The 13257-nt window shown below is 37.4% G+C and overlaps 1 protein-coding gene across 1 annotated transcript in view; it reads right to left on the bottom strand.

Annotated features, from left to right (window-relative positions):
• Nucleotides 1-13257, bottom strand: part of NFIB (nuclear factor I/B) — a 69506-nt gene that overhangs the window by 53147 nt on the left and 3102 nt on the right. The window contains exons 2-4 of the mRNA XM_009080459.1: nucleotides 5207-5275; nucleotides 3034-3154; nucleotides 1103-1221 (exon numbers count right to left, since the gene is read on the bottom strand). Coding sequence (XP_009078707.1) covers nucleotides 1103-1221; nucleotides 3034-3083 — 169 coding nt within the window. The 5' untranslated portion in view covers nucleotides 3084-3154; nucleotides 5207-5275. The remainder of the gene's footprint in view (nucleotides 1-1102; nucleotides 1222-3033; nucleotides 3155-5206; nucleotides 5276-13257) is intronic.

The following is a 13257-nucleotide window of genomic DNA, read 5'->3' as shown; positions in this document are numbered from 1 at the left end:
AGAGGAACAGCCTAATGATGAGCACATGGATCAGAGGGTAGGTAGAAGCTGATTAGAAGGAGACCAACGATAACAAAAATGTGAAATTAAAAGGCAGCTAAATTAAATACCATTCACATGCTACCTTGCACATAGAGATGAAAGAGAAAACTTAGCAGGAAAAACAAAAAGCAAAGAAAAAAAGAAGCCTTAATATAAAAATGAGGTAAGACAAAAGGATCAGCCAGATAATGAAGAACTGAGCAATGATCAGCAGCAGACATGGAAAGGGAGGGCATACATTGGAAAATCAGCAAAGGAAGCAACTACATGTCCTTTTCTCTATTTCAGTCTTACATACTGTGCTGTACATTTCACAGACTCTCCACATAGTTGCAGCACCTCAGCTACAGGATCCATTAACAAACGCTGTTCAAACATATGTGAGTTTAATCACATGTTCACATCACAAAGGGGAAGGAAAAGGCTACACTGGCACCTGGGTTTATAAAGCATCAAGATAGCATGAGGAAAAATATGACAGTTAATTTCACTGTTTTGACAGCCATAACTTTCCTCTCCACACAAACATGTTCATTGCTTCTGGATAACCCAGAACACAACACCATTTACCAACACCCTCCAGCATATGGATATAGTCCCACAGAGCTATCTATGTGTGAGCTCTTCTAGAAAGAGCCTATTGGACCTATTCTGAGCCACATGGTAGGGACTAAATGCACATATAGTAACACAGAAACTGAGTAACCTAGCATTCACGAAACCGTAACACAGAGATGTTTTGGGGTTTACTTGAAAGCATTGTACTCAAAATCCTGTTGGGATGATCACAGCATACACAATATCAAGTACCTCACTTGCCACACATCTTTTCAAACAATAAATAAGGCTGTGACCAGATGGAAAAATTATGATGTGATTGTTTATACAATATCTTGTTGACTGATGGTTTTAACTACATTCACAAAACCAGCAAATATATACACTAGACAGAAAAATAATGATTCTTCTAAAAAGCCACTATTTTATTGCAGTAATGAAAGATGCAGTGATTTATTGTATATTTGAATATACTTCAAGGCAAAATGATCCCGTTACTCACCTTGATCTCTTTCATGCCATGTTCGACTCCCCGCAGCTGGTGAATTTGGAGAAGGATAGAAGTCTCCTGTTGGGCTTGGCTCCATATTTTCATCTATGGAGATAGTTTTAGGTCTTTTGCTGTTGAAAAATTGTGAGATATGGCAGTGAATATGATATTCAGCTATTAGCGGTATATAAACATTTGGATTTCAACAAATGTTTTGAGAGAGTAAATCAGGGTTACAAAGTTGAAAAAAGTGGATAATAGAGCCCACATTAACTTGCACAGGTGATGTTACTTAATAATATGCAATGCAGGTATGTGCTTGCATTTTTCACATGACAATATTTCAGAGATGGCATGAATGGGTAACATGAAAGTATACCAGCATTTCCCTGAACAACCAAGAAACCGGGTCCTGTAGCCTACCAAAGAAAGGTTATGTCATGAAGGTATTAAACACTATGCAGAAACCATGAAAGCAAAACAAATCACTGGAAAGTATTACTAATAAAGCCCAGGTAGAACAGGAACTTTTGTGAATGTGTTAATGAGGAAAAAATATAGTTTACTGTATTTCACCAGGTCAAACTTCTAAGCTGTTCAAAGAGGTCTAATGTGAAACAAACACTTTTCATTTTTGACTAGTTTAATTAAAAACAACAAAAGGACCATATTTCAGGTCGCACATTATAAAATGAGGCAGAACTTTGATACACTGGAGGAGAGTCAAGTTCCTTTATAGCAATATATACTGAAGTCGTTACACTGACTGCCAGAGAAAACCAGGATGAAGGTTTTAATGGTTTGCTATTGTTGTTACTTTTATCATAATGAAAACACTGTGATAGTTAATCCATCTATTATAAATAGTCCATCTTTTCTAATTAGTCCATCCATTCCTAAAATGTATTTGGTGTACTGCCGAGCTGAACACATGGTGAAATTAAATAAGGGAACATGAGCAAAATAACATAGAAGCAGCAGGTGCTGGTAGAAGAATACCTCAACTCCCTGACAGTCCTGTTGAATCCTGTCCCATTGTGGAGACACTTCCTGACTCACTGGAATGCAGAAATGTTGGACAATGACAGGTCCTAGAGTGTTTATGATTTCATGGTGTATTGGATAGTTTCAGATAACCAAGGGGTCCCAGGGGTCTGACAGACAGTACATTATCTGGGAGACCAAAGGAGAGCACAGCAGGTTCTCTACCTCTGTGGGTCTACCAGCTGCTCCTGAGGGAGGAAATGGAGTCTTTCTCAGAGATGGAAGAAGAGAACATGTTGAACAAGGAAGACACAGGTCTCTCAGATTAAATTGCCTGTAGCCGGCACATGGAGACCCTTGAGAAAAATTAGCCTCTAACTATCTCACATGTTCCTCCTTGTTCCTGCTCTGTTGGGAAATGCCCCCTGTAAGAGTTAAGGAGGAAACACACTTTCATGAGCTCAGCTCATGCTATGGGTAAAGACATCTTGTCTTTATATACCTGTCCTAATGACTCTTCCACAGGAAACAGTATCTGTCCCAACATATCTTTCAAAATGGATATCCAAGAGGGAGGTCTCAAAGACAGCCTTGATCCCTGCAACCACCCTGAGCCCTGGCAGCACATTCCCAACTCCTAGACCCTTCTGCAATTCAGCAGCAGTTTTTGGATGTATAACTGTTCTCTTGGCAGATGATTTAGTGAGCACTTTAAACCCTGACAAAAGTTAGCACCATCTTTGATATCGTGAGCGATGACAGGAAATAATGTGACCACTTCAAATTATAAGATTTGGCACTTGTATATCATGTACATAGAGTATGGTAACATACATGAGTAGCTAACCTTGTTAAATCAGAGGAATTTCATAAAATAGTTGTTTGTTGCCAGTATGTGCAAATTGCTTGCCCTACACTATTAAAAGTGGTTCACATTAGCACTTATTTCAAGTTTTTACCTGCTTGGTGGAGAGGACAAGGACCTTTGTAGATTTACACCCGAATTCATATCATGGTAATATGGCTGGCTCGGAAGCTCTCCAATTGGGAAGTTCACTCCAGTTCCCTGGGTTATAGGTGCTGAAAAACACATCATCATAATGCATCAAAGATAATCTTCTGTCTTTTTAGCCAACTTTTCATTTTTTACATTGGGAAAAATATCAAGATGTTATTAATTCTCTGTGTCTTGCGAAAACCAAGTATAGACAAGTTCTGCCAATGTTTATATATATAGAAAAGTGAATTATCTTCCCTAGTACCTAGAAATCCCTTAGCAGTTATGCAAACATAATACCTTTGTTTTGTAAGAGACAACCTGGAATCACCAATATGAAAAAGGTAACACAAACCTCAAGCACTATAATGAATGAGTTGGAGTTTATAAGAACAGCTAGCATCATAATGAAGAACTGAAAAAAAAGTGGAAATAACACCCTTGGGGACACAAAAATTCCTTTTCCTTAATGTTAACTCTTTTGTATTAATAATAGCCTTCTGTGTTGACAGCATGTTTTGCTGCCTTCTTTTTCTTTCACCCAGTGCCACAGGTTCTGATTTGCATATGTACACCTACACACAAACACATACACTGAGTGTTATCTTTGCCTCCTTACAGAGTCTGTGTACCATACAGACTCTGGCAATACAAGAATAAATTATAAGTTACATATTGTGGTGTATTTACCTTTGTTCACTGTCTGTGCATTGTGCATTTTAACTAGCTTTGGCACTTTAAAGAATAATTGCATGTTGTGTAATGTATCTGAAGGTTTGTATTTTCCCTGACAGTAAAAGTACAACTCTGTTGCGGCTTGAGGTTAAACAAATGCATGGTAAGAAATCCCACAGAAACCACATGCTTTAAAGGTTATTATTAGAAGTATATCATGTATAACAGCTGCCTAAGACATGATTTCACAGCATAACTACTATATTGTTTCTTTTTCAATCTGAATGGCCCAATACTTTAAAATGTATTTAGCCACCTGACAACTAAAAGAAAGCTTTAATTCACATGTCCTCAGCCTTCTAAAACAGAAAAACCATATCTTCAGCAAGCCCAAAAAAGAGTATGCCTTAACACTGCATATTCATCTGTTTGCTGAAGAACTTAACATATTTTTAGTTGTTGAATACTAATTTCTGACCACAGCAAAAGAATAACACCTGCATCTGAAAGCCTCAGTAAATTAATTAAATTCCTCAAGCATCCTGATCTGGCATGAATTAACACCTGTGCAAAATCTGGACAGAAAGTTATGGAAACTTGTGTCTCATCGGTTTTTCCCTCACCTCACCAGAAAAGAGATATTCCAGGATCATTCCATTTTTATCATGATGGTGTCATCATTGTGGACACTTTTAACTACAAATTTCAACTATTTTTCTTTGCTTCTTAATGAAGGCTTAAGAGAATTACTCCCATAGTGTTGATATTAAATGGAGAAAATAAACAATCAGAAAGCAATGTAAAATGGAAATGTGCATGAGTTTTGTGCCATGCTATTATAACAAATTCTTAAATGTCAACAAAACAGATCCTATTTATGTTCTTTTTGGGTTTTCTTTCTGCAATAGATGCTTTACCTGTTCTTTTATATTGATATTTTATGGGGATTTTTGCATGATGATATGCGCAATATTTCTAATGCTAAAACAAGACAATGTGATTAGAAAATCAATTACAGGTGGTGCTAATGTATTAAACACTTGTGCCATAGCACTGGCAGTAAAAAAAAGCTACAAATTTAAAAACAAACTAATAGAATAATCAGATAGTTTAGCAAAATCCAAGGATGTGTAGGGCAACCTTAAAAAGCTGCAAGTCTAACAAATAGAAGGGTTTGCTACATATCTTAATTTAATGCTATATCTGTTAACTAAGGTGTGCAGAGGGAGAAGTGCAAAATTAATTCAATCTTTAAATATCAAAGAGACAGAAGATCTGTTTGCTTTATTTCAAACACTTGCAAGATGAACTGTAATACTGCGGTCAAATATGTGAAAATTGTGCATGGTTTTAGGCATTTCTTGTGCATCCTCCATATTGGGGAGAAACAACTTCAAGAAAAAAACCTTCACTTGATTATTGCAGGCCTTGGAAATGATCAAATGCAAATGATAACTTACTTCTTGACACCCTCACAAGTTCTGACACGTTGAATACTCCGGATTTCACGAAACTGTCCTCAAGGTAAACTGAAAAAGATCGCAGTACTATAATCAGTATAATGATAAGATTAATAAATAACTATAGATAAGTTTATACTCCAACTAACAATGGTATCAACAAAGTTCCAGAACTACAATACACAGACCAAAGTACACTGACAGCTGATCACAGGGTGAGAGCTGAAATTCAGGCAAAGGTGCAAAAATTCTTGGAGTTGTGAGAAAGAAATTTTTAATATGTATGTGAAAACTAACAAGCAATACAACAAGTACCTAGCTAACCATCAAAAGACATCTGAAAACTGGTTTCTTTTGTTAGCATCTTAAAATTTTAAATCAGTATTGAACTAAGACATGTACCAGCTGGAGTAAGCAATTTCACCATAGAGCAGTCCTGTCCTTGCACACACTTCTGCTAAACAGATTTTTACTTATCTCTGACTGTGCTGACGGTGACTTTACACTACAACATCCACTACCAAATCATCACCTCTGAGGCAGATGAGGCTTTTAGTATTATGTCCAGTAAAAACGGGAACTGGACAAAACAGCTGAAATGTGGGGGGATTTATGTACATGCTGAATTATACGTATCTAGAAACCTAAGTTTAAGAAAAAATATATTATTGTTTTGGCTTATATTTACTTATTGTAAGATAAACATACATGACATACTTTCCCTGCTGTGAAACTTAGGCACAACCTGGAGTACTGCAGTAAAACAGCAACTGATAATCATGACTTATCTCAATGGTGTAAGAGATTTAAGAAACCCGAGTTTCTGTGGAAGTCTTACATCAATAATTGCTGCAAAAGCTGTATTACTGAATTTGAGATTACATGGCATCACCACCTTTACAGGTAGTAATAACAACCATTTACCAACAGAAATACTTAGACCTATATTTGATGCACATTGCTGCTTCAACAGTATTACTTTTTTATTTGCTTTCATGTGAGACAGTGCACTAAGAATTTCTTACTGTGGTTTCTCCAGTCTCTTTTCCAAATTAACATAGCTCTTTTATTTTGGAAATAAGTTGTCAATTTTCTGTTCCAAATGTTTGAATAAATAAAAGCATTCTAAATGTCTTAACTAAGAAAACAAACCAAAAATGCACCTACTAGAATATTTATTGATTTAGAAAACAATGGTTCAGTACTATTCTCTTTGGATTTCTTTTGGCAATTACTTTTCCATCTTCAAGTAATTTAACAAAGCACAGCCCCACAAATCAGAAAACTGGCTGCAAAAGCAGTACATTTCTTTTGAGAGGCCTGTACTTGGGATATCTGGAGAAACCCCTTCTTACTTTTCAGGGTCAAATAAAGAGGGCAGAGGCAAAAGGAGGTTTTCACTGTTTACTAGCAGTATCTCTAGTCCCACAGAGCCACCTCATCCAGCACCTCTGGTATTATTTACCAGTGCAGGTATGCATCTGACAGTGCATCTGACAGCATACACTGAAAGAATGTGAACACATCCAACCAAGGACATTTTCTGACATCTCTGTTACACTGTTAGACCTTTAAGAGAGTGTCAGTCTTCCCAGCTGAAAACCATCCCAGAAGCAAGAGCCATAGGTGTGCAAAGCACTGTAGGCCTGTGGGATCATCCTGAACAGAGTTACGTCAGTGCCATCATCTTCTCATCTTCCAGTCGATGTCACTTCATACATTATCCCTGTGTGTTTTTATTTCCACTAGCAGCTCCAAATGTCTCCCTCTCATTTTAACTCACTTCCTTTCATATTTCTCTCTCTCTCATTTTCAGCATTTCCATATCCATTACTTTTTCATCTTTTATTCTCCTCCATGTGGATGTTGCAGGCACCTCTGCAAATTTATTCATCTCCAGTATCTAAGAAATAAAAGTTTCTCTTTCATCTTCTGCATTCTCTTGCACCCTTTCTCCATTGTTTTTGTGTGAATGAAAACACAGCATGGCTTCTCAAATATTTACTTCTTTATTTGACAGAGCTTGACATACCCATATCATAAAAAATTGCAAAATGTTTATTTTTCCTTTCCTCCTCAGTTTTCATTTTTTAACCTATGAACAGGCAAGCTAGATGAGTGCTTATAATTCTCCAAACAATGGCAATCTTTCTATTTTCTGCTTATTTCCTCCAGCAGGAACAATCTGAAGTAGTAAATAAAAGGGAGGTTTCCAAAGGAAAAATTGGTTTCTTGATTTTAGTTGGTCCATAAGTGAAGTGTGGCTTAAAGCCAGTGCACAACCATGCAGACAGCTCTGAACCTGGTAATGAGACATGACTAAACTTCTCTGCTGCTTATCCAAACACCACCACTTTTGAAGCACAACATCTCTCATTCAAGTCAGACTAACTTGAGCGGATCTTTACCAAAGTGTAAATTAATCAAACTATCATTACAATGAGAACAAGGCCCAAACCTCATATCTAAAAAAAATAAAATAATCCTGTGTTGGATTTTATATGTAAGAACACATATGTGTACATGTGTATACATATACACACTCGGACACTCATATTTAATTTTCATTTTGAATTCTGTTTTTCTCACTGGCAACACTGAGAACAGCCACATGAAATTAAGAGCAATACAGTTTTCTTTCTTTGTGATAACAAGATGGGAGCAGAAAAAAATGTTCCCCCGAGCGCTACCTCTGCTTATCATGCCCTCACTAAACGATGCATTGTTGACTGATGGATCATGTCTTTCACCCAGGTTTCATCTTGTCTTGGATGGGCCAAAAATAATGACACCCACAGATATATGCAAATGTTTTCCTGACATAAGGAAAGAGAGGGAAACTGCAGCTATTGTCAGTCTCAATCAATTTTAAAAACAGCTTGACTTTTCTCTCTATGTAATCTGACAAAATATTATTAAAAAATCGATGCAACAATAAACAGTCTATGTCACAGGCACTGAGCAACTTCATCCTGAGCCTTACATTCTGACAGAGAAGGTGGACTCCAGTGGTGCCTCTGGGTGCAGAAAAATCAACACAGTATGCTCAGTTCCAGCACCAGTGAACTTCAACAGTTTTGCCTAGTTATGAAGATGATCTATGGTAGGTATGTAACAGAACTGTTCTTGACTCCCAGCTGTGCAATAGAAAAATGCTCTGTGCCACTAAACTGCTGTAATTCTTTGCAGAAACATGTACTCTATATAAGATAAGGGATACACAGTAAGACTGTATGCAGAAGGTCAACAATATAGGATATTTTCATTTTATGGTGCGAGACACTGCCTTTTACCTTGCAAAGCTGACCACTCTACTGGAAAAGAGTTAACATTCATATTCACAGTATTACACGACATGCAATACAAAAGTATATGGTAATACTCCATGCAGTAAAGGTCTTGCTGTTTTTTTGATTAAGCATTCCCTAATGCATCGTTTGTATTACCATGTTAAAGAGCCTTGAATTAGCCTTCTTACTATGGGCTTCTGATCTGTTCAGTACAGACACTAATGCACTTGATAACAGTCTATTGTTGTATTCCTCATAGAGGATTTACTGTATCTTTTGATGGTAACACTTTGCTGTCTTTATTATTCAAATCTACTCAAAGCATTTAGTATTGTCATTTACTACACCTAATCTTGCCTGAGAGATGGCACTCTCTAAAATGCATCTAACTAGTTGTCATTATTCTTAAAACTCAGATTTCTACAATAATAACATTTCTGACAAAACCACCACAGTGCAATTCTGTATAAACAGTCAATAACTTCCAAACCCTATATATAAGAGTGGATATTTTTTCTGTATTTCCTTTTAGTTTTTGCATAGGGTGAGTATAAAATCTGTCTTCTCTCCTTACCTTTCTTACAGGAAACTCATTTCTGGAAAATATATTTTCCAAACAATTCCACAATGGCCAGACCAGTGCCATCACGGATGAAAGACAAACAGGCTAAGCCAGGCAGCAGTTCTGATCAAGCTTCTCTGTACAGTTGGTAACAGAAGAAACCTTCAGGAATGTCTCCAATTGTCATAGAAATTACTCTGTCTCAGTCCTTACACATCTTACACACTTCCATGCCTTCAAGAAATGAGTTGCTAGTATGGCTTTTATCCATTTTAACCATGATAAGACTTTATATGGGAGGGGTAAAGTTGTTGAAACCTACTGAAAAATACTTTCAGTTTGCACTAACAATTACTCTAACAGGCTTGTTCAAACACTACTTAAAAGCTTACCAGTGACATTTAGCTTTACAAATCTTTAACCAGTCTTTTTATGTCTTCTGATTTAATTGTACTTTTATGAATAGAATGCCTGTTTAAGTTCTGCTGCATATTGACTAGGGCCAAACCATAAAACTGTTTCCTGGTATCATTATGCATCCAGCTTTTTCACTGACACTGCCGTGTTTTCGAACAACTTATGAAACAGGGGTAAGGATCCAAACAGTGCTGGAAACAATTTGTGCTAATGTACTTTTATTTAGGGATCTTTAAAAAGAGGAATTATACAGTTGTAGATAGACTTACTAGCAGTAAGACGCGTACAACATCAGGAGCTGTGAGAAGAAAGGCTGGAAGCATTAGACTGGTATATAGCACAGAGCTGCATGTAAACTTTAATTTATGCAGTGGAATGTTCTGGATGCAGCTACAACATTGCACAGACACCATTAACAGTCAAAACTGGTTGTGAAAAATTAGTCTCACACTATTCATAGTAGGTCAAAATACAGTCAGCAGATATGAAGTTTGTTTTCTTATTGCATGCATTTTGAAAACAGTATCTGAAAAAGAGTGCCAGAAACAGGTTGCCCCTGAACCAGAATTTCTAAGTGGTTGTTACAGCTGGATAATATTAGCCAAGGAGTGACAAAGATTTCAGTGATGATGTCATTTGAAACCGTTGAAAACTAAGGTCTGTCCTGAGAATGAGGCTATTTTAGTTATTGCAGAATCATCTCCAGTCTTGTGGCATACACACAGCTTGTTTTGGTTTGTTTTTTTCCTGAAAGTTGCAATAATGTTGTAACTGGGACAGGAAAGAAAGATGCTGCAAAAGGATCCCCTGCCTCCACTGAACCTTTCAACACGGTAAGAAACTAAAAAGCTAAATGTGTCATTCTCAGAAACAAATGAGACTTTTGATACCCTCAAGATTACAGCCAGAACTGCAATGTTCTTCTGTGTTGCAGTAATTTGAAGAAGTAAACACCAGGTTTAATGGACTCTGGTGTCCGTGCACTAGACCCAAGAAGTCAGTCGCCCTGAAACCTAGCAAGAAACAGATGGGGTAACTACACAAATGCACACTGCCTTCCACTCCAGAGGGTCTCAGATTATACAGAAACTACAGCAAAGATTTAAGGAGAGGTTGGGGGATCTGATGACTAGGTACCAACAAGGAATTTTCTGACGCTAAAGCAGGTTTCTGGAATTCTAACTGGGAACAACACAGCATCAGAAGTCGTCACAACATCATTTATTCACACAGAAGGTGGACAAAGAAGGACAGAGGATGCAAACAAGAATTCAAAAGCAATCCTAAACCTAGTAATTACCCACACCAAATTTTAAACCAGCATGTAAGGCCAGGAACTATTTCTTTTTGCAAAATGGGACTGTACAGCCTGTGCAGGTTTATGATTGCTAAGATAGCACAACTGGGCAATGTCCCATCTAGGTCAGGGTACAGAATCTGATGAGGAAGAGTATCACCTCTCAATCACTAGCATTACTAATTCACAGAGCATTTGGGAAAGGGAGGACTTCACAGAAAATCAAGCCCTGACCAAACTCAACCCTGTTTTGTTTCAAGATCGCTATCTGAGATGGCGCAGCTACAGGCATATGGGAAACAGCAAGCATTTCAGAATATCCACTCCCATGCTGAAAAAGAGACGTGAATATTTGGGGTTTTTTAAATACAATTCAGTTTGAACCCCCAGACTGCTAGTATGGAATCATTGCTTCCAAAGGAAAAGCTGCTTGCAATGATGAGGCTGGGGAATGTCTCTTCTATTCCTATTAATTACAGAGCTAATTCCCCATCCACAAGAGGGTAACTTGCAATACAGAAAAATTATGAAACCATCTGTGGTCTGAGTCATTCAAAACTCAAAGACATTTGTTTATTGCATTTCCAAAAGAGAGCAAAAGTTGAGAACACATTACTCTTCAGAGGTTATTTCTGAAACTATACATTCTAAAAAGTAAAGGTGAAATACTTCTATCTGAAACAGTCATATACAGGCAAATTTATTACACGCTTCTTAGGGAAGGAATGTTCTGCCTATGGCTGCTAGCCCATATGAAAGTACAGAGAAAAAGCCTTTGGGGCTCTACAGCTGAAGGACAAATTTGCATATTGAGAGATAGGTGAGGCTCATTGCAAGCTTTTTGGCAAAACCTTCTTTAATTTAAAAAAAACCCAAACCACAAACAACCCATAAAAAAACCCATAAACAAACCAAAATTAAAAACAACAACAACAACAACAAAACAACCTTCAGAGATGGTGATTACACTCAGGTTGTCTTTGGAAGTGGTTCCTAGAATAAAATTTCTGGTGAAAAGAAAAGGGGCAAACCAAATCCAGAGCAGTGAGGCTGAGGCTGAGGATTCACCTACTTATGACTTATTCACCTTAAGAATTTTATCACTAGGCAAATTCCCTGACAACATATCATGGTTTATTGTGAAGGAAAGAAGGGTGGGGAGGAATAACAGGCGAAGACGCAAAGAGACAGTTTCTCAATCTCTTTGTCTAAAAGTGTGTCACTCCATATAAATAATGCAATATTCATCAGCACACAGGCTCAAACCTGAGTCATCTGCATTCCTCATTCAGCCCTGACTGATGTTATAGGGTCTGAAAATATTCCTTAAACCAGCTAAGGTGGAGAAAATCCTGTCACAGAAAAGTCCCCAACGAAAAAACCTAGCCTGTCCTACATGCTAGAAACATAGCTCTAATGACCTCTGAACCCTACTGCTTGGGAAAAAGGAAAAATCTGAACACACTTGTCTTTCCTCAGGAGCATGATCCATAGCTGTCTATGTTAGGATGGCTAGGTTTCCTTTGCACCTTCTGAAAACTTATCCTTTGTATTTTCCAGTTCTGGACAATAATATCTCCAAAATCTTGAAGGCAACTGTACAAAAAGATGCTGGTTACACCTTCTTAAATTTAGTCTCTTTGTTGTCATATGAAGATAACATTATGCTCTATCAGTATTGCTCTTCCATACTCTTATTTTAGTAGCTTTAAAAGGCTGTGTTCAAAGTTTTCAGCAATATGGACACAATCGGACACAGCGTGGTAATGACACAGCGTGGTAATGCTGGTGTATAAATAAATCAAGTCTGCCAAGCAGCCACCTCAAACCAATGGCCAATAGCAAACAATCTTATTAATGTCAAACAGTTGTGGCCAGCAGGTAGTAAGGGAAAGAATAGTAAAGCAAAGAAACCTCCAAAAAATCCTCAACCAGAAGAACTGGCTAGTAAGGACTGTATCTCTGCAGACCAAATTGTTACGGCTGGTGTCAATATAGTTAGTTTACTTGTAGATCTAGATATTTTCCACTTTCTACTCACCCTCATAATTTTCTTAGGCCTAGAAGATTAACTTATTCAAAGACCACATCTGTCTTCAGTACACATCGTGCCACAACATTGCAGGTATTTCAAGACATGCATGTGAAGGCTCATTTTTTAGATTTTCTTTAGTTACATAAATGACTTATGGGGCTTGCAGGGAGCAAATAACAAAGCAGCATTGCACTGAAACTGCCACACTAGGTTTCCTATAACAGCCTACTGCATCAGTAGCTCTGAAGAAATGCCCACTAGAATAGTAAGAAACATAATAGGCCTAAAATACTTGGGTTATGTTTTGCTGTTGTTGTAAGCTTTTATTGATAGTGTGCAAAGCTATGAGCATTTTCAGTTTCAAAACTTATGAATCCAGGTCTGCCTCTATCTGTTCAGTCACCCTCAAAGGATCCATGCACATGTCCATTCTCTCTTTGAAATTATGTA

Source organism: Acanthisitta chloris, unplaced genomic scaffold (assembly GCF_000695815.1).
Source record: "Acanthisitta chloris isolate BGI_N310 unplaced genomic scaffold, ASM69581v1 scaffold20308, whole genome shotgun sequence".
NCBI classification, from domain to species: Eukaryota; Metazoa; Chordata; class Aves; order Passeriformes; family Acanthisittidae; genus Acanthisitta; species Acanthisitta chloris.
This window is presented reverse-complemented; position numbering and strand designations above follow the sequence as displayed.